The sequence below is a fragment of the Indicator indicator genome, chromosome 10 (assembly GCF_027791375.1).
Source record: "Indicator indicator isolate 239-I01 chromosome 10, UM_Iind_1.1, whole genome shotgun sequence".
Taxonomy (NCBI): domain Eukaryota; kingdom Metazoa; phylum Chordata; class Aves; order Piciformes; family Indicatoridae; genus Indicator; species Indicator indicator.
In genome coordinates, this window is record NC_072019.1 from 36,278,265 (window position 1) to 36,299,142 (window position 20,878).

General features: G+C 51.1%; 3 protein-coding genes across 3 annotated transcripts; 1 reads left to right on the forward strand and 2 right to left on the reverse strand.

Annotated features, from left to right (window-relative positions):
- The first annotated feature begins 3,465 nt into the window (after positions 1-3,465).
- Positions 3,466-4,697, forward strand: TMEM205 (transmembrane protein 205). The gene is made up of 3 exons (XM_054384585.1): positions 3,466-3,554; positions 3,620-3,800; positions 4,413-4,697. The coding sequence occupies exons 1-3, from the start codon at positions 3,466-3,468 to the stop codon at positions 4,695-4,697; spliced, it is 555 nt and encodes a 184-aa protein (XP_054240560.1).
- An 833-nt stretch (positions 4,698-5,530) lies between these two features.
- Positions 5,531-16,042, reverse strand: TTC4 (tetratricopeptide repeat domain 4). The gene is made up of 10 exons (XM_054384280.1): positions 15,971-16,042; positions 15,779-15,896; positions 15,488-15,649; positions 14,374-14,451; positions 12,950-13,074; positions 12,576-12,662; positions 11,199-11,413; positions 9,945-10,026; positions 6,857-6,939; positions 5,531-5,914 (listed from the first exon to the last, which is right to left on the reverse strand). Exons 1-10 carry the CDS (start codon positions 16,040-16,042, stop codon positions 5,812-5,814), a joined length of 1,125 nt encoding a protein of 374 aa, XP_054240255.1. The 3' UTR covers positions 5,531-5,811.
- A 1,535-nt stretch (positions 16,043-17,577) lies between these two features.
- On the reverse strand, positions 17,578-18,981 carry PARS2 (prolyl-tRNA synthetase 2, mitochondrial). The gene has a single exon (XM_054384598.1). The coding sequence runs from the start codon at positions 18,979-18,981 to the stop codon at positions 17,578-17,580; it is 1,404 nt and encodes a 467-aa protein (XP_054240573.1).
- Between the last annotated feature and the right edge of the window lie 1,897 nt (positions 18,982-20,878).

Here is a 20,878-nt window from a genome sequence, read left to right on the forward strand (position 1 = left end):
CAGGGAGAAATTATGTGGGTGGGGAGAGTGCCGTGGCCATCCTCGGTGCAGGGGGAGCTGGCAGAGCATCCCACTCCTCCCATGGCTGCCCAGTGCTGTTCCTTCTCTAGGGCAAAGCTGGCAAACAGTCCCAGCTCCCGCTGGGCCCAAATCCCACCCCATGGGGCTGCAGAAGGGGTAGTGACAAAAGTGCACTAAAAGGGAAAGTCTCCCTGTGCCTGGCTGAGTGTCTACTCCAGGGGTTGCTCTGCAGCTGCCTGGCCAGCGAGCATGGGGTGAGTGGCACACACCTCCAGCACGCCCCCAGCAAGTGCTACTTCCCTAGCTGAGGTGGGGAGAAGGCTGCCCAGGGTCACTTGTGGACACAGGGAGTCCTTTGAGGCAGGACTGTGGGCTGCATGAAGGCGGGTGTCCACCAGTGCTCCATGCAAGTGTTTTTTGGGGACTACCTTGAGGAATTGCCACCACAGCAGGGGCTGGTGCAGACCTAAGAGGCTGTCCCTTGTTCCCATCTGTTTGGTGCACCAATACCTTGAATGATAAACTCCAAACTCCTTTAGGGACACTGGAAATTAGAGGGGAAAAAAAAAAGACAAAACCAAACCTTGTTGTCCTAAGTCTGAGCAAGGCTGCTGAGGAAACAGAGAGTAGCTGCACACAGAGAGTAGCTGCAAGCAGATGCTGAAACCCAGAGTTTCAATGGCTTTGACACCTGTCCCTAATTGTCCTGAGCACTAACGACCTGAGTGCCTCCAGGGGTGTTTGTGCTCTGATGGCAGCACAGAGCTGTTTCACAGACGTCCACAGCAGCAGAGGATGGGGTTAGGAGCACTGCAAAGACCTTGCTGCCAACCTGTGCCTCCCCGAGATGCTCCAGGAAAGCCACTGCAATGCAGGACGGGTGACAAGAACTGCTGCCCATCAGTCACACCCCAGGAGATGTCTGCTCTCAGGCACAGGCCTGCTGAGAGCCTCCTCCCAGGCTCACATAGAGGTTTTCTGATGGCACTGAGGTTTCTGGAAGGCTTGCTGCTTGCTGGGAAGAGAAGGAGCCTCTGGAGCCCTTGTGCAGGCAGAGCTGTGGGCACAGCAGGTTTAACAGCAGCTGTGCTCTTCCCTTTGCTAGCAGGTCCTCCAGGCTCTTAACTCCAAGAAAGGTTTTTTTTTTTTTTTAAGAGTTTAACCATGAGCAGGTGATGGTGATGCTGTGCTTGGGGTCAGACGAAGCTGTGGGGCACCAGAAATGAGCACGGGTCTTTTCTAGGCACCTTCTGCAACGCCCAGTCCCTAGAAAGATCCTTTGCTACCCACCAGGTTTACAAACAGAAGGAGCCTGGCAGCTCCGACCCCCGGAGGAGCCATAAGCTCCTCATCTCTGCCGTCTCTCTGATCATAAGCATCTCTGCGTGAAGCTTGGCGTAGCGCTGCCCTGACCACCCCCTGCTGCACTCTCACTAGAAGATAAAGCAGTCTCCAGCTGAGCGTGGTACGAAACATTCTCTCTCTGGAGAGCCCTCTCATCTCCTAGGCTCGGAGAAATCCTGCTTTTCTATCCCCGGGATGCGAGCCATCCCTTCTGCTTATCTTTAGAAATGGCTGCTGATTGACTTAAGTGCATTCACCTAAGCATTAAACTTTAACTGACCCCTGCTTCTCCTGTCTGCTTTGAACCGGGCAGCCCTGGATACGGGCGCAGGGTGACGGAGCAGGAGAGACCCGGAGGCAAGAGGAAATGGATGGGAGCACAGCAGGGAGCTGCGAGGGTGTGAAGTACCTTTTGCTTTATGTGCAGGCTGGGAAAAAAAACGTGGTCCTGCAGTTTACTCTGCTGGACGGAACGGTGAGGGAGTGGTGGACAGCAGAATTGGGTAGCTTGGACATTCCCTGGACGAGTACCCATCTCCAGCTGCCTCATCCCACAGCCACCTCCCAAGGAGAAGGGTTCTGCTGGCTGGTGGTTGGAGGCAGTTGGGAGCAGCCTGTCCTTATCAGCCATTCCTAGAGCCCTCCACACCAAATGCATCACTCTGGGGCCAGTTTAGCAATCAGTCACTATTTTTCTTCTTTTCTTTTAAAAAAAAAAGAAATCCTGGCACACTGCTACCCCCTGCTTTGAGCAAGCCTCCTCTGCACGGAAGCACCCAGCTGCCTTACTGCTCTTGGCTGCTAATTCCTGCAGAGAGAGGCAGATCTGGGACCCCAGAAGTGGGAGGGCTCTGTGCCAGCTGCCTGCTGTGCCCATCGCTGCTGGAAGAGGTTGCCCAGGGAGGTGGTGGAAGCCTCATCCCTGGAGGTTTTTAAGGCCAGGCTGGATGTGGCTGTGAGCAACCTGCTCCAGTGTGAGGTGTCCCTGCCCATGGCAGGGAGGTTGGAACTGGATGATCCTTGAGGTCCCTTCCAACCCTAACAATTCTATGATTCCTGCACAGCATCATGTAGGGATCAAAGCCCCACCAATGCACCCTGCCATGGTGCAGTGGACAGGGCTGTGGGAGGATGGAGCAAGGAATTATGCCAGAAAAGCCAAAAGAAACTTTTGGCAAAGCAAAGGCCATGAAGAGAGCTGGGGATTTGCAGGCCAGTACTCCAGGTAGGATCTGAGTGCCTTTCCCAGGACATGATGCCATCATGGGAAGGTTTCAAGGCCCTGAGTTGGCAGAAGTCTAAATAAAAACATTGGAACTGGTATCTAAAAATCACAGAGTATATGTGTCTTTTTTGCAGGGGAGTGGGATGTAATGTCTCTCTGGAGGCTGCCCCTGCTGTAATTCATGCCTTAAGGCAGCCAGCCGAGGGGAGGAGGAGGAGGAATAAGCAGCAGGCAGAATTGATGGGCTGCTCCCAGCAGCTTTGTTTTAATTAATTTCCAAAGCACTCCCTGTAACGGAGCAGGCAGCTCCCTCTAAGCCTCCTTCCACCCACTGCTGCCCCTTGCTCTCATGCTTGTGCCATGCTGGGGCCTGGGGCAGCAAGGTGGGCCTGGGAGCCACCCCTGCTTCAAACCCTCAGGCTTTTTGGTTCCAATGTGCAAGAGCTGTTGCTGGTTTCAGATGGGAGACTTCTCCCAAGAGGCTTCTTTGGTGCCTGCAGCATGGGCAGGCATGTTTGTCAGGGCTTTTCCTTTCCCTTTCCTGTTGATTTTCTGCTTGCTCCTGCTGCCAGGGGTCAGCTGCAGCTCTGGCTGGACTTTGCTGAAAGCCCACCCAAGAGGGCTGGTTACCAGGTGCTGATGCAGTGCCCTGCCCCCGAGACAAAAGGGGCTCGAAAGTCAGGTTTGCAGCCCAGGTGGGCACCTGGTGGTGGGGCTGGGGCCCTGTCAGCTCCAAAGCTCTTCCTGAACCAGCAGCCTTGTGAAGCTAAACTGTGTGTGCTGGATCCAGCAAGGTGACAGCAGCAACATCAACTCAGCACCAAATCTGAGGGTGGCTTGGCTGCCATGGAGGTACCAGTCCTCAGCCAGACACCATGGTGAGGGATGCAGAGGCCTCCACCACCATCAAACTGCTGCACCTGCTTTGCCTTTCCACCTCCTGGCTGGTAGGTTGCAGTCTGTGCAGGCTGCTGTGATTCTCTGCCTTGCAGGAAGGCCTAGGGCTGGGGCCTGCCCCAGGAGCTAGTTGCTCTCCCCTCCTGCAGGGTTTGTGATGAGCAGCCATCTCCCTCGCTGCACCTTCAGCTTCATCCAGCTCAAGCTCTTCCCCTACTACTTCCACATCAGCTCTGCTTGTGCCTTCTTCAGCCTTGCCCTATTTACCATGCACCACCCCAGCGAGCTGCTCAGCAATGAACAACAGACCCAGGTAAGCCTCCCAGTTTAAAACACGAGCTGCTTGTAGCCCAAACCCTTTCCTCCTCGTGGTCCCACTCTGCTTTGTTCCACTGAGGCTGCTTTGCAGGGTGGTGATGAGGTCCACATGTGGCTTTGGTTAAAAGAAACCAGCTACCATCCAGATTGCAGGGGACTGGGGGGAGAGAGAAATGTAACCACTATGCATGGGGTTATTTAGTTTTGAGAAGACTGAGAGGGGATCTGATCAATGTCTATCAATATCTGAGGGGTGGGTGTCAAGTGGAGGGGGCCAAGCTCCTTTGGGTGGTGCACAGTGATAAGACAAGGAACAACAGGTTCAAACTTGAACATAGAAGGTTTCAGCTCAACATGAGGAGAAACTTCTTTATAGTGAGAGTGACAGAGCACTGGAGCAGGCTGCCCAGAGAGATTGTGGAATCTCCTTGTCTGGACATATTCAAAATCCACCTGGATGCATTCCTGAGCAGATTACCCTGGGTGATCCTGCTCTGGCAGGGGGGATTGGACACGATGATCTTTGGAGGTCCCTTCCAACCTCTAATATACTGTGGCACTGTGACACCATGTATGAGATACTCATAGCAAGCTTTGCTCCCTGCAGCTCGTCCTCTTTGTTTGTGTGGCTGCCTCAGTGCTGAACACACAGTGGTTCAGGAGGGTCACCTCTGACACGGTGGCAGCCATGCACCTCATGGAGCTTACCCACAGCCTCGGCCCAGCCACCCACCAGTCCTGCCAGCAGCTGCCTGCCTCCAACCCCACCTACAAGCAGCTGTCCCAGGAGCTCACCTTCTACCATGCTCTCTCTTCCCTCTGCAACTTCTGCTGCATTGTGTGTAACGGTCTGAACCTCTACTACCTGGCTGCTGCTCTCCCTGCCCTGTGAGAACAGGATGACGCCAGGGGAAGGCTGGCTGGGCAGAAGCAGCACTCTGGGCAAAGGGAGCCACATCCTGTTGCCTTGGTGTGAAGTTACCCTGAGCTTTGAGATTAAATGCCCTCATCCTCAGATGGAGATACTTTGAACTGTATTTGTGCATGGTGCAGAAAGTTAGGGAATAGGAAATGATTTCTTCAGGTCTGTCTAAACCCAGCTCTGGCATGAGAAAACTCCTCCCTGATCTAAGCAGGAGTGTCTATGGCTCAGCAGCTTTTTAATGCCCTGTGCGTTAGATGTGGCCAAAGCTGCAGTGAGAGAGAGACTGCAGAAGAAGGAGAAAGGAGAGACTTAGAATTGCTTGTAATTAAATGCTGAAAGCTAGTACAGAAGCACAGAACATGGCTGTTGGCTGAAACAGTCAGGGCAGGGGACAAGGCTGTTGTGTGTGGGTTTTGAGTTGCTGTTGGTCATTCTCCTGTAGTGTTTCATGAGGTGAGCAGAGTTACTGTCCCATTTAGTGGGCAGAAGTCAGTCTATTTAAAATAGACAGCTTTATTTCCAGGTTCTAAAGGACAGTCAGTCAGGTAGTAAAAAGGGCCAGTAAAACACTGCTCCAAACCAAGGGCTCTACTTTACCCTGGCCAGCAGCAGAGCCAAGTGGTGAAAACCTAGCAGCTGCTCATGCCAGGCAGGAATCTGACTGCATCCAGCCTGCTACACTAAGGCAGGTATCTCCCCAGACCACTGCTGTTAAAACCCAGCAGCTACAGGCCACCTCCAAGGCAATCAGTGATTTGTCACAGGTAAGTAAGCACATCCCCAGCTGCTGTTGCTTCAACTGCAGCCAGTGTTTGGCACTGCTTCAGGTTTATTTCAAACCCACATGCAGCCTGCACTAGAGAAGACCTTCTGCAAGCCATCTGGGTTTCTTTTTAAACAAATAATCCCCTCTGGTAAGTCCTTCATTCTCCTGTACTGCTTTCCTGGAAGCTTCCCTGTGTGCCAAGATTACTTCTCCTCTGAAGTGTGCAAGGGGTTTTTGCTCCAGCAGGAGCTTGCAGGCTGCAGCTGGGATGCCAACCAGCAGCCTCTTGCAGAGGATTCCTTGTTTCACTCCTGCTCATGACAGCCGATGAACCTTCTTGCCGCTGAAATACTTCTTGGAGAAAGGAGAGTGCTTTACAAGCGCCAAAACTGTTGGGGTCCCAGCTTTCACAAAATACCTGCAAAGATTAAAAGGAGTCCTTTGGTTTCCTTGTAGCTGGCCAACTGTCGTGCAAAGCAAGGTACTTCCTGCCCCCACAGAAGGGCCAATCTCCCCCAGGGCTGGTGGGAAGCCTTTTGCTGACCAGGGCTGTGCACATCCGAGCAGGACTGGTTTGTGAATCAATTTCTCTCCCAACAGCTACTTCTAATTAAATCTGTTCCTCTCCCTCTGCAAGGAGGTTTCTTTTGCAGCTGCCCTTACAGCTTGAAATCTGAGGCTTTCTGAATGCTGCTGAGTTTTATGGAGTGACAGCTCAGACAGAGCCCAGCAGCAGACCCAGAGCTCTGCTCCCACTGCGACAGACCAAGCCCCTGGCGCTGTGCTGCAGGCCTTCTCCAGCCAGATACAAAATGGTGCAATTTAACAGCACAGACTTCACAGCAACTTTTTTTGGCTGCCCAAACAGCAAATTCTTCTCTCTCAATAGTTGCCCAGCATTTTAAAGTCTGTTTCAGAGTGAAACTGTGCAGTATATGCTGTGCTGGGCACTGCTCACGCAGTGTTATTAACAGTGAGAGAATTGTTAACCTTCCATATCCTCTCTTTATAAGCTGCTGCTGCTCTTGGGGTTTTAAAGTAGTACTCTGCAGATGGGAGCTGAAACTGTCCTTCTGTGCTGCTGCTTGGGTGTAGCCCAACTCCCCTTCCTATCTCCCACCCAGTCCTGGAAAGAGTCGTTCATTTTTTTTTTTTGGGGGGGGGAGGAGAAAAAAAAAAGTATGGAAGTCACTAAAGCCAGGCATGAAATCCATACACTTTACACCTCCTAGAGACAGGACTTCTAAACCAGAGAAGAGTTAGGACTATTAAATCAGAGAACAAACTGCACTAGAAGCCCAAAGTTCACACTTCGTTTTGCCCTTGTGCTCTCTCTGGACATGAACAGCTACAACCTCACCTTTTGTGCTGCAGCGCCTGTAGCAAGGTGTGGCCTGGGTTCAGCTCGTACATTTCTGCTCTATCTTCATCTTCAAAGTAGAGCTGAAAAAGAAAAAAAAAAGAAGGAGGGTTATTACACACCTAAGGAATGTGAAGGAAACTACCAAATCCATTAACAGCGTATCTGCTAGAGGTTTATCAAACTTGTGGAGCTGGAACCCATTGTGTGGGTGCCAGCTTCAGCGGTGTGGAAATTCCAAGTTTTCCCCCTATCCTAACCAGTGTAGCTTCCTCTGGCAGTGGCAGCAGGAAAGCAAAACACACTGCCTGCTCTTGTGCTTTACAGAGGAGCAAAGCAAATCTGTGCGCTGCCTTTTGACAGGGGAAACACAGCAGTGGCATGAGCTTATCCAATCCAAAGTTTGATCACCTGGCTGACATGCTGATCTGTTCTTACAGAGGTGAGAGACCTGGGGCAGTGCATTTGTAACAGCAACTTTTCAATGCTACCTTTAGAGACAGACTGGCGCTGCTCTGAGTGGACCTCATGTTCTCTGTTATGCTTTGGCAAGAGGCTAACTTGAATTCCTCCCTTTCTAACATTTTGACCTGTGTTCCTGCATGCTTTTTGATTGGGTTTGGATTTCATTTTTCCTCAGGCTTGTTACCCCCTCTAAACAACAACTCATGTTTTTTTTTTTTCCCAACATCCTTGTTTCTCATATTTAGTTCCCCGCTTTTCCCTTATGAGCCCTATGAGGAAAAGCTGAGGGAGCTGGGATTGTTTAGCCTGGAGAAGAGGAGGCTCAGGGGAGACCTTATTGCTCTCTACAACTACCTGAAGAGAGGTTGTAGCCAGGTGGGGGTTGGTCTCTTCTCCTATGCAACAGTGACAGAATGAGAGGATACAATCTTAAGCTGCACCAGGGGAGGTTTAGGCTGGATGTGAGGAAGAAATTCTTCCCAGAAAGAGAGATTGGCCATTGGAACGTGCTGTCCAGGGGGGTGGTGGAGTCACCATCCCTGGAAGTGTTTAAAACAAGCCTGGATGAGGCACTCAGTGCCATGGTTTAGTTGATTAGATGGTGTTGGGTGATAGGTTGGACTTGATGATCTCAAAGGTCTTTTCCAACCTGCTTAATTCTGTGATTCCAATTCTAAACTGAGCAGGTTTAAAAGTACCTGACCAAACAGAGTAGATCTGAGATTCTAATTCAGCAACTGTGCCTTAGACTGCACATGCAGAGCTTTAATTCCAAGGTCAAGTACACAGCCACTGTCCTTCTGAACCTGGCTGCTCACTGCACTAAGGGCTGCACTGAGGCCTGGCACCTGGTGACACTCAAGTGTAAAATGAGGAATAAACATTTGCATCCACCTGCTGAACACTTTTCAGAACCTCTTGCAGCCACAACCAATTCAGGTACCAGGACAGGTTAGAGGCTGCCCTGCTGGAAAGCAGCTCCACGAAGAAAGACCTTGAAGTGCTGGTGGACAGCAAGTTTTGCATGGGACAGCAATGTGCTCTTGTGGTCAAGAGAGCCAAAGGGATCCTGGGGTGCACCAAAAAAAGTGTGTCCAGCAAGTCTAGGGAGGTTCTTCTCCCCCTCTACTCTGCCCTGGTGAGACCACACCTTGCAATACTGTGTCCAGTTTTGGGCTCCCCAGTTCTAGAGAGACAGAGACCTGCTGAAGAGAATCCAATGGAGAGCTACGAGGATGATTAGGGGACCTGAGCATCTCTCAGAGCCCTGGGGCTCTTTAGTCTGGAGAAGACTGAGAAGGGATCTGATCAATGTCTATCAATATCTGAGGGGAGGCTGTCAAGTGGAGGGGGCCAGGCTCTTTGGGCACAGTAATAAGACAAGGAATAATGAATACAAATTTGAACATAGAGGATTTCACCTCAACATGAGGAGAAACTTCTTTACAGTGAGGGTGACAGAGCACTGGAACAGGCTGCCCAGGGAGGTTGTGGAGTCTCCTTCTCTGGAGACTTTCAAAACCTGCCTGGATGCATTCCTGTGCTGACTACCCTGGGTGATGCTGCTTTGGCAGGGGGGTTGGACTGGATGATCTCTGGAGGTCCCTTCCAACCCCTAATGTACTGTGATCCTGTGAATTCACATCCCACCTCTGCTATAGTCTAAACTGACATTTTGTTGGCCTGATGGGATGAAGTGTTTGAGTACAACCCATTAAGTCCTGAAAAGAACCTGGGTTTTAATAACAGTTTCTTATCTGTATCAAGCAACTTCCTAATGCAGTTGAAAAAAGCTGACAGCCTACAGCCTGATGCTCTAAATCTTAATTATCACTACAAAGATGAGAATCTGAGCAATATTTATAAATGCATTCGGCCAAATATGTCATAGAATAGTTCAGGTCGGAAGGGACCTCAGAGATCATCTCCTCCAATCTCTCTGCCATGGGCAGGGACACCTCTCAACTAGACTCAGCTGCTCAAGGCCTCATCCAACCTGGCCTTCAACAACTCCAAACAGGAAGCATCCACAACCTTCCTGGGCAGCTTATTCCAGAGTCTCACCACCCTCCTACTAAAGAACTTCTTCCTAAGCTCCAGTCTAACCCTGCTATCCCTCAGCTTCAAACCATTCCCCCCTGTCCTGTCTCTAGACACCCTCAGGAGAAGTCCCTATGCAGCCTTCCTGTAGGATTCCTTCAGCTATTGGGAAGCAGTCTTCTCTTCTCCAGGCTGAACACCCCCAGCTCCCTCAGCCTATCCTCACAGCAGAGGTGCTCCAGCCCTTGGCTCATCTTTGTGGCCTCCTCTGGACTCACTCCAACAGCTCTGTGTTCTTCTCATGATGGGGACACCAGAACTGGACTGTCTACCACTGTCAGTGGCAGACAAAGAACCTTCATTTTCATCAATGAATTCTGTGTCCCTGTCAGCACATCCAGAAAGTATTTGAGTTTCCAAGTGAGTGCAGCTCTCCAGATCCTTATTTCCCATCCAGACATGGTAAACAAGTAATGAAGGCATTGCTTTCATACACTCAAACCTGGCTATATTCTCACTCCAGAAAAGGAAACCAAACCAAACCACAACCACCCTGAAAGAGAAGGAAACTCAAACTTCTCACCTCCAGATTGCTGGGAAGGTATTTTCTTTCTACATCCCAAGGAGGTAACTCAGCAAACATCACCATTAAATGGTCAATAAACCTGGAAAGCCAAAATTCACTTGGTTAGCTTAGACAAGGTGTTCAGCTTCAGTGATTTGTACAGTTCCACTTGAATGGTGGCAAAAATACATCAGCAAGCTAGCCACCAAACCTGGAATTAAGTTTAGATCACCAACTGCTTCTTCCCTTCCAACTCATCCCTTTCCCAATGACACTGAGACCCTGCTGTAACTTCTAGCACCAGTTTCAAACTTGAGCAGTGCAGCAGCCAATTATTTTTAACTTTTCATTTCCACACTGATAAAGATGTCAAAATAAACTGCCTGCTTTTAACCTAAAATTGATTTTTTTCTTTCCTTCTACATGGTCCCACACTTCATCAGAGCTGACAGCATGCTGGTGTGTCAGAGGCTTGTTTATTTTGGTACTCCAAGAGTGTTGGTGGCCAATTTAAGAAGCCTTTTTTCACTTCTTTTGGTCATGAAAAGGTGTAGTGATTGCTGCCATACAAGGATCACAGCTTTACCAATCTGTTGGCACAGGAATTTTGCAGTCCTAAACTTATTAGTAGGTCTGAGGAATGCATCATCTCCCCACATAAAATAAAAGCAACACATTCCAAGTTTGTTTAACCTTGCAAGAGCAGAAACTGAAGTTAACCATCACGAAAAGTGCAACTCTCACCTTGGCTCATAGCCTGAAAGGTCTGCAGCACTCCAGTCAGGCCTGCTGTAAGCCCTAAGGAAACCATGGAGCCAGCTGGTGGTTACAAGAGGTCCCTTTTGGAAGCCAGTTAGAGTTTCTAAGTTTAATCCTCTTTCCAAAACTCCCATATTTGGAGGGCTTTGAGACAGCAGCTTAGCAACCCTCTGAAATCCATGTGTGTGGAGGGGTCACCTCTATTGTTGGCTACTGGTCTGTGCTCCCCCTGCAAGCCCCTTGCCTCAGACCTGTTTCTCTGCAGCATCATATTTGGCCCCTCACAGCATTTTCCTGTCACATTTTAAAGCTGCATCTGTAAGTCACAGAATAATTGAGGTTGGAAAGGACCTTGGGAGGTCACCTGCTACAGCCTCCTGCTGCAAAGCAGGGCCAGCTAGGAGATGAGCAATCTGGCGCCACTTCATTAGCATGGCAGTGCATCCCTTGCTGTCTGTTCTCATCTTCTCCAACACCTCCTTTCTGCAAGAGTGCTGCTGACAGTGCACTCACCTGGAGTTCTCATGGAAAGCTGCAATGAAGTCTGTTTGCTCGTGCTCAGGGTACAGAAAGAGGACAGGCCAGTTCAGGTTGCCATCAGCATCTAAGTGCACCTTGGCCCCCGTGGCATTGCCAGAGTGGAACCCATCTAAGGATATCTCAGCCAGGCCATCCGATATTTCCTCTTCTTCATTTGAAGGCTCAAGAACCAGCTTGATGTTTCTTTCCTGAAGGGCAGGAAGGGAAAAATAAAAACCTTGACCAAAACACAAACAGGTATGGTGGGGAGAGTGAGAGTGAAAATCTGCAGTCAGTAAAAGGACAAATTGTGTCAACTCTTCATGAGTCAGCTCTTAAACATGCTACCAAAAGCCTTCCTGCAGTAGCAGGTGACTGGTCTTCCCTGTAGAATCCAGAACCTCAGCCAGACACCCCAGTCTCCTCATAAGACAGAGGAGAGGTGGGAACCCAGAGGAGCCTTCATGCTGAGAAAAGAGCCTGACAGAATGTGGGGAAAGGGAAGCATCTGAAATCTTCTCCTTTGGGACCTAGCAGGCATAACTTCAGGGTACAACTCCACATCCCAGCTCCTGAAAACATCCACTTTATCAGAGAACTGAAGAAAGCTCACACTTGTCTTTGGAAAGACAACTGCAGAGCAGGAGATCCAACTTTACCTAACCTAAAAATACTTAAAAGTAGCTCAAACATTAAGGAGAGGATCCAGGACTGATTCTCTCCTCCACACTACTGGATGGTTATCTTCTATCCTCTGAAGTAAAGCAAAGTTCATTGGCCCAGTGTGCTGGAGACCTCTCTCGGATGCTCAGTGCATCTCCTAACACTGTGTTCATATTCTGCATTAACAGTTGCCACCTGAAATATGGAAATAGGTAGAGCTGTGCAGACAGGGAGAATTGTGGTCTTACCCCCAATTTTTTTGGCTCTAGCCCCTAAAACCTGTGTGTGAGCAAAATCTCTCAGAGACAAAGAGGACAGACTGAGAGGGGATCTGATCAATGTCTATCAGTATCTGAGGGGTGGGTGTCAAGTGGAGGGGGCCAGGCTCTTTTTGGTGGTTCACAGTGGTAAGACAAGGAACAATGGGTTCAGACTTGAACATAGAAGATTTCACCTCAACATGAGGAGAAACTTCTTTACAGTGAGAGTGACAGAGCACTGGAACAGGCTGCCCAGGGGGGTTGTGGAATCTCCTTCTCTGGAGACTTTCAAAATCCACCTGGATGCATTCCTGTGTGGACTACCCTAAGTGATCCTGCTCTGGCAGGGGGGTTGGACTGGATGATCTCTGGAGGTCCCTTCCAACCTGATATACTGTGATAGAAAGCAAAATAAAACACCCCAGGAAAACAAACCCCACAAACCCACCTTTATTGCTGCAAGCAAGATTTCCTTTTGACACTGCTCCTTCTTCTCCATCACCTTTGCTCTCCTTGCATCCCGCTCCTCAGCTCGCTACACATAAGACAAGGTTGCACACAAGCAGGTCAATGCCCATCGCTACCCTGTGCTGCCAAGGAGTGGAGAAATCCATTCCCATCTCCAGGAGGGTCCCCTCTGGCTCTTTCTCTCCCATATCTCAACAACCACACACGATGTGGAAGCACCACTCAGTTCTGCCTGGGGATATTGTACTGCCCAGAAACTTGTACGGAGCACACTCCAACCAAGAATCCCAAAGTGCTTCTCAACACAGAGCAGGTGACAAGAATTGGTAAATGCTCAACTGCCTTAATAGTTACCTTCAATTTGTCAGCTTTAGCTCTTGTTTCCACAAGCTTTTTCTCTTTGGAATCTATTAGCAAGCCATCCTCACACCATGCTATTGCTTCAGAGAAGTTCTTCAGCTCCATGTGGCAGAGGGCTCCTGGAAGGATGAAGGTTTTCAGTGTACAACTTACACTCAAGAATGGTGCTTATAAAGACAGCATCAGCCCTTCTGCTTTCCAGAGGCATATCCAGCAGCACAAGCTATTGTCTTTAAGTGTCATGTTTGACTGCAGGCTTCCAGCAGGTCAGCTGAGAAGAAAATCTGAAATATTTCTTGTCACATTTGCTCCTTTAGTCACAGAAATCAGCAGAATGATACTGGAAGTGTCTGCTCCAAGTAAAATGTTGATTTTACTGATTGAGGGACAGGCTTTAGTAACGACCTGCTAGTATTGGCTTAATGGTTGGACTTGATGATCTTAAAGGTCTCTTCCAACCAAAAAAGCTTTATGATGTCTATGATTATAATGAACACAACATTGTTAGGCTCATAAAGGAAAAAAATAAAGTGGTGATTTTCATGGAGTGAGGAATGCTGGAGAAAAAATATACAACCCTCCAAAAACTAGCATGGTCAATAACACAATAATACAGACAAAGTTGTGCTGTGCTCTACAGAAAGAGGTCCAATGACTCTTTGGCAGATTCAGGAGCCAAAAAAATTAGTGGTTTGACCCAAAATCCAAAGCAAAACACAGAGCTCTGTTTTGGGGAGAAACAGCAATAACAAGAGGGAAAAAAGCCTCCTACAGAAACCACTTTACTTTTCTGAAATGAATGCTGTTCAAACACCAAGCCTGATGCCCACTCACAGCAATTTTAAGGTTTATAAAGTCTTTGTTAACACACAGAAACAGGCAGGGAAACAAAGCAATAGCCAACCACAGTCTGCTCCAGGGTTTGTAACAGTAACAACATCCTAAGCAAAACTACCACTGCAAAGCTGTTTCAAAACAATGTTCCTCGAGAATAAATCTGATGAAGAGCGACTGAAAGAGCTGGGGAAAGAGGAGGCTGAGGGGAGACCTCACTACCTGAGTCTACAACTACCTGAAACGAGGTTGTGGAGAGGCTGGTTGCTGGTCTCTTCTCACAGGTAATTAGCAATAGAACAAGAAGGAATGGCCTTAAGCTGCCACTGGGTAGGTTTAGACTGGACAGTAGGAAAAAATTCTCCATGGAAAGAGTGGTCAGGGATTGGAATAGCCTTCACATGGAGGGGGTAAAGTGACCAACCCTGGATGTGTTTAAAGGTGGTTTGGATGTGGTGCTTGGGGCTACAGTTTAGGGGTGAGCCTTGTGGAGTAGGGTTCTTGGTTGGACTTGGTGATCCTGAGGGTCTTTTCCAGCCTGAATGTTTCTGTGATTCTGTGACCTTTAGTCCTTTAGCTCTTACCTCTGATGATTGCTTTGAGATGGGTGGGCTTCAGTCTTCTGGCTTGGATGGAATCGTTGAGAGCAGAGCGGTAGTTACCTACAGAGGAAGCAAAACTGCTCAGAACCTTTCGCTTATGTTTAAAATCCAACTAGATCTCAAGGTAACAAAACAGCTTATGTGGAGACTGTGATTCACTCACTGTGAGGTGAGCAAAGGAAGAATGGAGCAAACTTAGAGCAAGAATCATAGAATCATAGAATTTTTAGGATTGGAAGGGACCTCAAGCATCATCCAGTTCCAACACCCCTGCCATGGGCAGGGACACCTCACACTAGAGCAGGTTGCTCACAGCCACATCCAGACTTAAAAACCTCCAGGGATGGTGTTTCTACCACCTCCCTGGGCCACCTGTTCCACTGTCTCACCACCCTCATGGTGAACCATTTCTTTCTAATATCTGATCTGAATCTATCCATTTATATTTTTTTTCCATTCCCCCCAGTCCTGTCACTACCTTATACCCTAAGAAGTCCCTCCCCAGCTTTCCTGTAGCCCCCTTCAGATACTGGAAGGCCAGAAGAAGGTGTCCTTGGAGCCTTCTCTTCTCCAGACTGAACAGCCCCAACTCTTTCAAGACAAAGGACAGGAATCCACCATGCAGGTGAGAAGAAACCATGACTGTGAACAAATCACTTCCCACTTGCAACACACAACAGCATTAAGAGGCCAAGAACCCCTTCCCTGCTGTGTGGGTACTGGTGGTAGGGTGGGTGGATGCTTGAGGAGGACATGGCCAGCAAAGAGTGATAGAATGTGTTGCTTCAACAGATTTTTGAGGCCAGGGCATCCCCCCACAGTTCCAATCGCCCCGTGAATCTGCTCAGCACCAAAAGCTTGGCCCTCTCCTGGAGCTCAAGGCTTGAGCAGCAGGTAATGAACAAAGCACAACCCCTGCATGCAGCTGTGCTCTGAACTCAGCCAGATCTTCAGGGTTCAAAGTGTCTTTTTCTCACGAATGAGCTATTTAGTATGCTCTATGACAAGAAAAAAGAAAACCCAAAGCGGGCAGGAAAGGCAAAGGCAGACTGCAGAGTCCCCTTCCCTGGAGGCAGGATAGGGCACAGCTCCTTACCCAGGTGGAACTGCGCAGCCGCTCGGTTTGTGTGCAGTACGGCGTTCAGATCGGGGTCCTCACATTTCTTCTTCAGCCCCTCGCTGTAGGCCACCACAGCTCTCTTGTAGTCCTTCTCCTTGAAGTACTCGTTCCCTTCGTTTTTGTACATCTTGGCCAGCTCTGCAGGGGATGGAGGGAGAGGACACGACCTGAGCGCGGGCGGCAGCTCTCCTCACGGGCACCCCAAGCAGCCTCCACCCGGCCACGGCCGCAGGGGCAGACGGACAGAGCCCAGCCCGGGCAGCCCACCTGCGGGGCTCTGCTCCTCGTCGAACAGGAGGGACTGCAGGCAGGCCAGGTCGGGCTGCCGCGCCGCGTCGATCTCAGCCGGGCACCGCTTCATGAACATGGGGATGGCCTCCAGCTCCTGCGGGCAGACACACAGTGTCCCCTCGGCTCAGCCCGGCCCGGCGCCACGCACCCCCGGCCCCGGCGCCTCACCTCCTCCCAGGTGTCGGAGTTGAAGGCTCCCCGGTACCGCGGTCCGCCGCCGCCCTCCCCGGTCTCCGCCATGCTGCCGCTCGGACCCGCCCCGCGCCTTCCGGCCCGGCCCCGCTACCTCAGCTCCCGCACCGGCGCACTCCGGCCCCCGCTCGCCTGCACGGGGATGGCCGGCGGAGCAGATCCTGCCTGGGGCAGGGGAAAGGACTAGGTGACCCCCTCAGGCCCGGGAACGGGATGTCACCACCCTCCAAGACAAAGTGACTGTGGCCAGTTAGCAACAACATGGCCTGGGCATAGAATCACAGAATTGTTAGGGTTGGAAGGGACCTCAAGGATTATCCAGTTCCAACCCCCCTGCCGTGGGCAGGGACACCTCACTCTACAGCAGGCTGCTCACAGCCACATCCAGCCTGGCCTTAAAAACCTCGAGGGATGAGGCTTCTACCACCTCCCTCGGCAACCTGTTCCAGTGTCTCACCACCCTCATGGGGAAGAACTTACCATCCAATCTGAATCTCCCCATTTCTAGTTTTGCTCCATTCCCCCCCTGTCCTATCACTACCTGACACCCTAAATTCCTCACCAGCTTTCTTGTAGCTCCCCTTCAGATACTGGAAGGCCACAATAAGGTCTCCTTGGAGCCTCCTCCTCTCCAGACTGAACAGCCCCAACCCTCTCAGTCTGTCTCCATAGGAGAGGTGCTCTAACCCTCTGATCATCCTTACCCCCAGGCTTTGCAGGTCCCCAGATGTTCTGTTTCCTGGTTAATTGTTTTGCAAACGTTTCCTACCATGCTGAGGCTGCATTCCCAACACCACACCACCACCACCCAAGTCCAGGTATCTTGTCAGCTGCACCAACCTGCAGGGCTGAGGTACAGGTCCCTGACATCTTTCTTCATGCTAATTCCTGCAGATTCACAGCACCACAGCATTTTCAAGGCTCCAGTTCACCATTCTGCTATAAATTAACATTCACCTTCATGGAACCTGAGTGTCTCCGAAGACAAGATGCAAACAGAGGAAAGGCACCTTCCTTCTCCTTTAAATCCCTCATGCTGACAACTCAGCACCTGTAAAGGGCAAGGGAAAGCCCTCCCCACCCCTTTCCTGCAGCCACAGCTCTTTGTATGCTCAACAGAGGCCACGTTTGCCATGGCTGGGCAAAAAGGGGCTGACCCCCATGCATCCACAGCTGCACAGGGCTATGTGTGCCAATAAAAGGAGCTTGTAGGGGCCTGCAGCTAGAGAGAGAAACACTCCTGGCCCTATGGGGAATGTGGGCTGAGTCCAGCTCAACCCTGACATGGTTGCAAAACACCAGATTACAGAATCACAAATCACAGAATGGTAGGGTTTAGAAAGGAGCTCTAGAAATCTAGTCCAATGCTCCTGCTAAAGCAGGTTCACCTCCAGCAGGCTTCCCAAGACTGCACCCAGGCAAGTTTTGAGTATCTCCAGAGGAGACTCCTGAACCTCTCTGGACAGCCTGTTCCAGCACTCTGTCACCCTCACAGTAAAGAAGTTTTTACTCATGTTCAGATGCAACTTCCTGTACCATCCTAAACTTAGTGCAGGAAAGATAAGATTCAAGAGACGAGGAGTTTAAGGGACTTGCACTTTACTCAACAACTTAATGGTACCTTCCTTGGTTAGAAACAAAACCTCACCAGTGTTCTGATTCCAGACCTCAAAGACAGGGGGATCCTCACAAACCCTCTTCCCAGCTATGATCACGTAGGGATAGCCCAGCCTGTTGGCATCCTTCAGCCTTTTGCCTATGGTCAGCTGTGTCCTGTCATCCAGCACCGAATCACCAGCGAGGTGGGGCAGTGCTTCAGCAAGGTCATCATACATTTGCTCCAGCACCACAGCTCCCTCCTTCTCCTCCTTGCTGCCTCTCTTGGGGGCAATGAAGCAGAGCTGGTAAGGTGCAATGAGGCTCGGCCAGCGGATGCTGTCCTCTGTAGAGAGCACCTCGATGGAGGCTGCCAGGATGCGGGTGACACCCAGACCGTAGCAACCCATTTCTGCCAGCTGGGGTTTGTTGTCAGAGGAGTAGAAGACAGCGTTGGAGACAGAGGAGTACTTGGTGCCCAAATAAAATGTGTGCCCCACTTCAATCCCTCTCGTCTGGGAGAGCTTTCCCCCACAGGTGGGGCACGCCGTTTGCTCCTCACTTAATGTCTCCACGTTGGCTGCAAAGTGTCCGTCTGGGCACAGGAGCAGCCTGTCCTCACCCACGTCTGCCGGGAGCTGGAATTCGTGGGACATGGTGCCACCAATGGTGCCCGTGGCCGCGTGCACTTTGACAACGGGCAGGCCCAGGCGGTCGAAGAGGCTGCGGTAGGCCTCGCACAGCAGGTGGTAGGTGTGCCGGGCGGCCTCGTTGGAGGCGTCGAAGGTGTACATGTCCTTCATGTAGAACTCCCGGCTGCGCAGCAGCCCGAAGCGTGGCTTGGGCTCGTCGCGAAACTTCCTGCTTACCTGGTAGAGGCGCAGCGGCAGCTGCTTGTAGGACAGGTTTCTCTGAGCGGCCACCAGCTCTGTCACGGCCTCCTCGTGCGTGGGCCCCAGGCAGTAGCCCTTGCCGTGCCGGTCCACCAGCCGGAAAAGCTCCGGCCCCATCCGATCCCAGCGCCCGCTGGCGCGCCACAGCTCCGCTGAGCTCAGGCTGGGCATGTTCAGCTTCTGCCCACCCACGGCCTGCATCTCCTCGTCCATCACCTTGATGAGCTTCTCCATGGCACGCACGGTGGGCGGCATGTAGGAGTAGCAGCCAGGGCTGGAGGGGTGGATGAGCCCCGCTTGCAGCATCAGTTTCTGGCTCCGGCAGGTGGGCTCCCCGGCCCTGCCCTCCCCAGCCGCCTCGCCCTGTAGGTTGAGGGGCTGGAAAAGCTGCGAGAGCAGCAGCCGCTTCGCCCTGCCCGGTGCACCGTGCCGGAGCCTAGAGCCGCGCTGCCGGGCGCTCAGCGCTGGGAGCCTCCATCTTCTCAGCAAGCCCTCCATGGCGGAGCCGGGACCTGCGGAATGGGGACGGGGAATTAGCGCTGGCTGTGAGGAAGGCCCTGCACACCCGATGCACGGCCCGGGACAGGTACCGGGGGGCAGCGCGCCCTCCCACCGACACAGTTAGGGGTGCACAGGAGTCCACACGGGACGTGTAGATACAGGCAACCGGGCACGGACAGACACGGCCACGACTTAGAGGTGTGCGGAACCCGCCGGGACCCCCACGCGCCCCGGCCCCGCCGGCACAGCCAATGGGAAGCACAGCCCCCTGTCACGTGGGAGACCTCGGCCGGAATCATGAAGTTAGCGGAACATGTCCCTGCCGGAGGGAGGTGTAGGCCGGGACTCTATGGTATGGGTGCGGGGCGGGCGCCCCCTGCCGGGCGGGAAGAACAAGCTGCATGAGGCGTCAGACTCGCAGAATCATGGAATGGGTGAGAGTCGGGAGAGACCTGTAAAGGTCACCTACTCCACCCCACCCTGCAGTCAGCAGGGCCATTTGTAACTAGATCAGGTTGCTCCGTCCAGCCTGATCAGGAATGTTTCCAGGGATAGGGCTTCTACCGTCAGCTTGACTCAAGGTGGCTCTTTGCTGCTGTAAGCTCTCAGAACTTCCTTCTCATCTAAGGTGAATGTTTCCCATAGTGTCCTGGGTTTGAGTTAGAACAGAACTTCTGAAGTTCGCAGTGTGTTTCTGCAGACAGTGGCTGCTCCTAGCAGTGATAACACTGAAGAGTTTACTCCCAAGAATTGCTGTGCAGAAAGGCTCTTGCTCAGGGACTTGATCCTGTGCAGACCAAGGTCACTGTTAAATCTGGTGTGCCACATCGGGGGTGCAGAAAGTAAAAGGCCACATCTGCAGAGAGGAGTGGACAGGACAGGTGACCCTAAATTGGCCAGCAAGATATTCCTGCCTTGGGTCTCAACTTATGTGTTCCTGAGTCCAGTTTCATAAAACTCTTGAATCCAGTTCCCAGCTCCTGAATCCAGTTCCCATTTGCCACCGAGTCCAGAGGGGCTGGGTTCAATATTAATTTGGTGTATATTTGTGTATCTTCAATTTTATTATTTTTTTCATTAAAGCTGGTTTACTTTTCTTTTCCAAGCCATCAGTCTCTCCCCCTTATTCCCTTTCTCTTCCCCTTTGGGAAGCAGAGGGCTTCACAGAGAACCCTAACCCCCTGACACCCAGCAATCCTTTTCTTCCCTGTTCCTGCCTTCAGCCCTGCTGCACTACACCATGTCCCTCGTGCCTCACTGGAACCAAACCCCAACAGGAGGAAGAGGCAGCTGGGAGTCCTCAGTCCCCTCAGTTTTGTGGTCTTGCTTTAGGGCTGAGAGTTAACAAAAAGTTGGGGACACTGTGAGGAGCTCCTCCCATCCTCACCTGGCCCATGTACAGGTGGGGTAGTTTGAGCTCTGAGTTTAGGAGCTCAAATGATAATAGATATAAATTCCTCCCCCTGCCCCTCTCCCTTTTTTCTCAGCAGGGTGGAGAGGGAGAAGAAAGAAAAAAAGAAAAAAAAAAAAAAGGGGTAGGGGAAAGAAAAAGAAAAAAAAATTCATGAAAGAAATATTCTGGAGTCTGTTTGGAAGTAGGAGGAGTAAATTTTTCTCTTTTCACAAAAGGGAAAGGGAAAAAATTTTTTTTTACATACATAGATATCTCTATATCTATCTCAGTAACGGGGGGTGGGGGGGGAGGGTTCACAGGGGTGAGGGATGAGGGTAAGTGGGAAAAAATATATAAAACCAAGCCTGGATGGTCTTGTGTTCCCCTGGATGTCGGTGGATTCAGTTGAGAGAGAGAAAGGGCCCCAGCCACGTGGTCCGGTGCAGGAGACAGTGACAGCAACAGCAGCAGGAAGTCCTCTTGAGCAGACAAGGCAGGAAA

What these genes read in the sequence shown, in the direction of transcription:
- TMEM205 (XM_054384585.1), top strand. Translation starts at nt 3,466, where the DNA reads ATGGTGAGGGATGCAGAGGCCTCCACCACCATCAAACTGCTGCACCTG. An exon ending in CTGGTAGGTTGCAGTCTGTG is followed by an intron (nt 3,555 to 3,619) that starts CAGGCTGCTGTG and finishes CAGGAGCTAGTT; the next exon opens with GCTCTCCCCTCCTGCAGGGT. An exon ending in GCAATGAACAACAGACCCAG is followed by an intron (nt 3,801 to 4,412) that starts GTAAGCCTCCCA and finishes TGCTCCCTGCAG; the next exon opens with CTCGTCCTCTTTGTTTGTGT.
- PARS2 (XM_054384598.1), bottom strand. Translation starts at nt 18,981, where the DNA reads ATGGAGGGCTTGCTGAGAAGATGGAGGCTCCCAGCGCTGAGCGCCCGG.
- TTC4 (XM_054384280.1), bottom strand. Translation starts at nt 16,042, where the DNA reads ATGGCGGAGACCGGGGAGGGCGGCGGCGGACCGCGGTACCGGGGAGCC. An exon ending in TCTCAAAGCAATCATCAGAG is followed by an intron (nt 13,075 to 14,373) that starts GTAAGAGCTAAA and finishes TCATCCTTCCAG; the next exon opens with GAGCCCTCTGCCACATGGAG. An exon ending in CAGGCGCTGCAGCACAAAAG is followed by an intron (nt 5,915 to 6,856) that starts GTGAGGTTGTAG and finishes TAATCTTTGCAG; the next exon opens with GTATTTTGTGAAAGCTGGGA.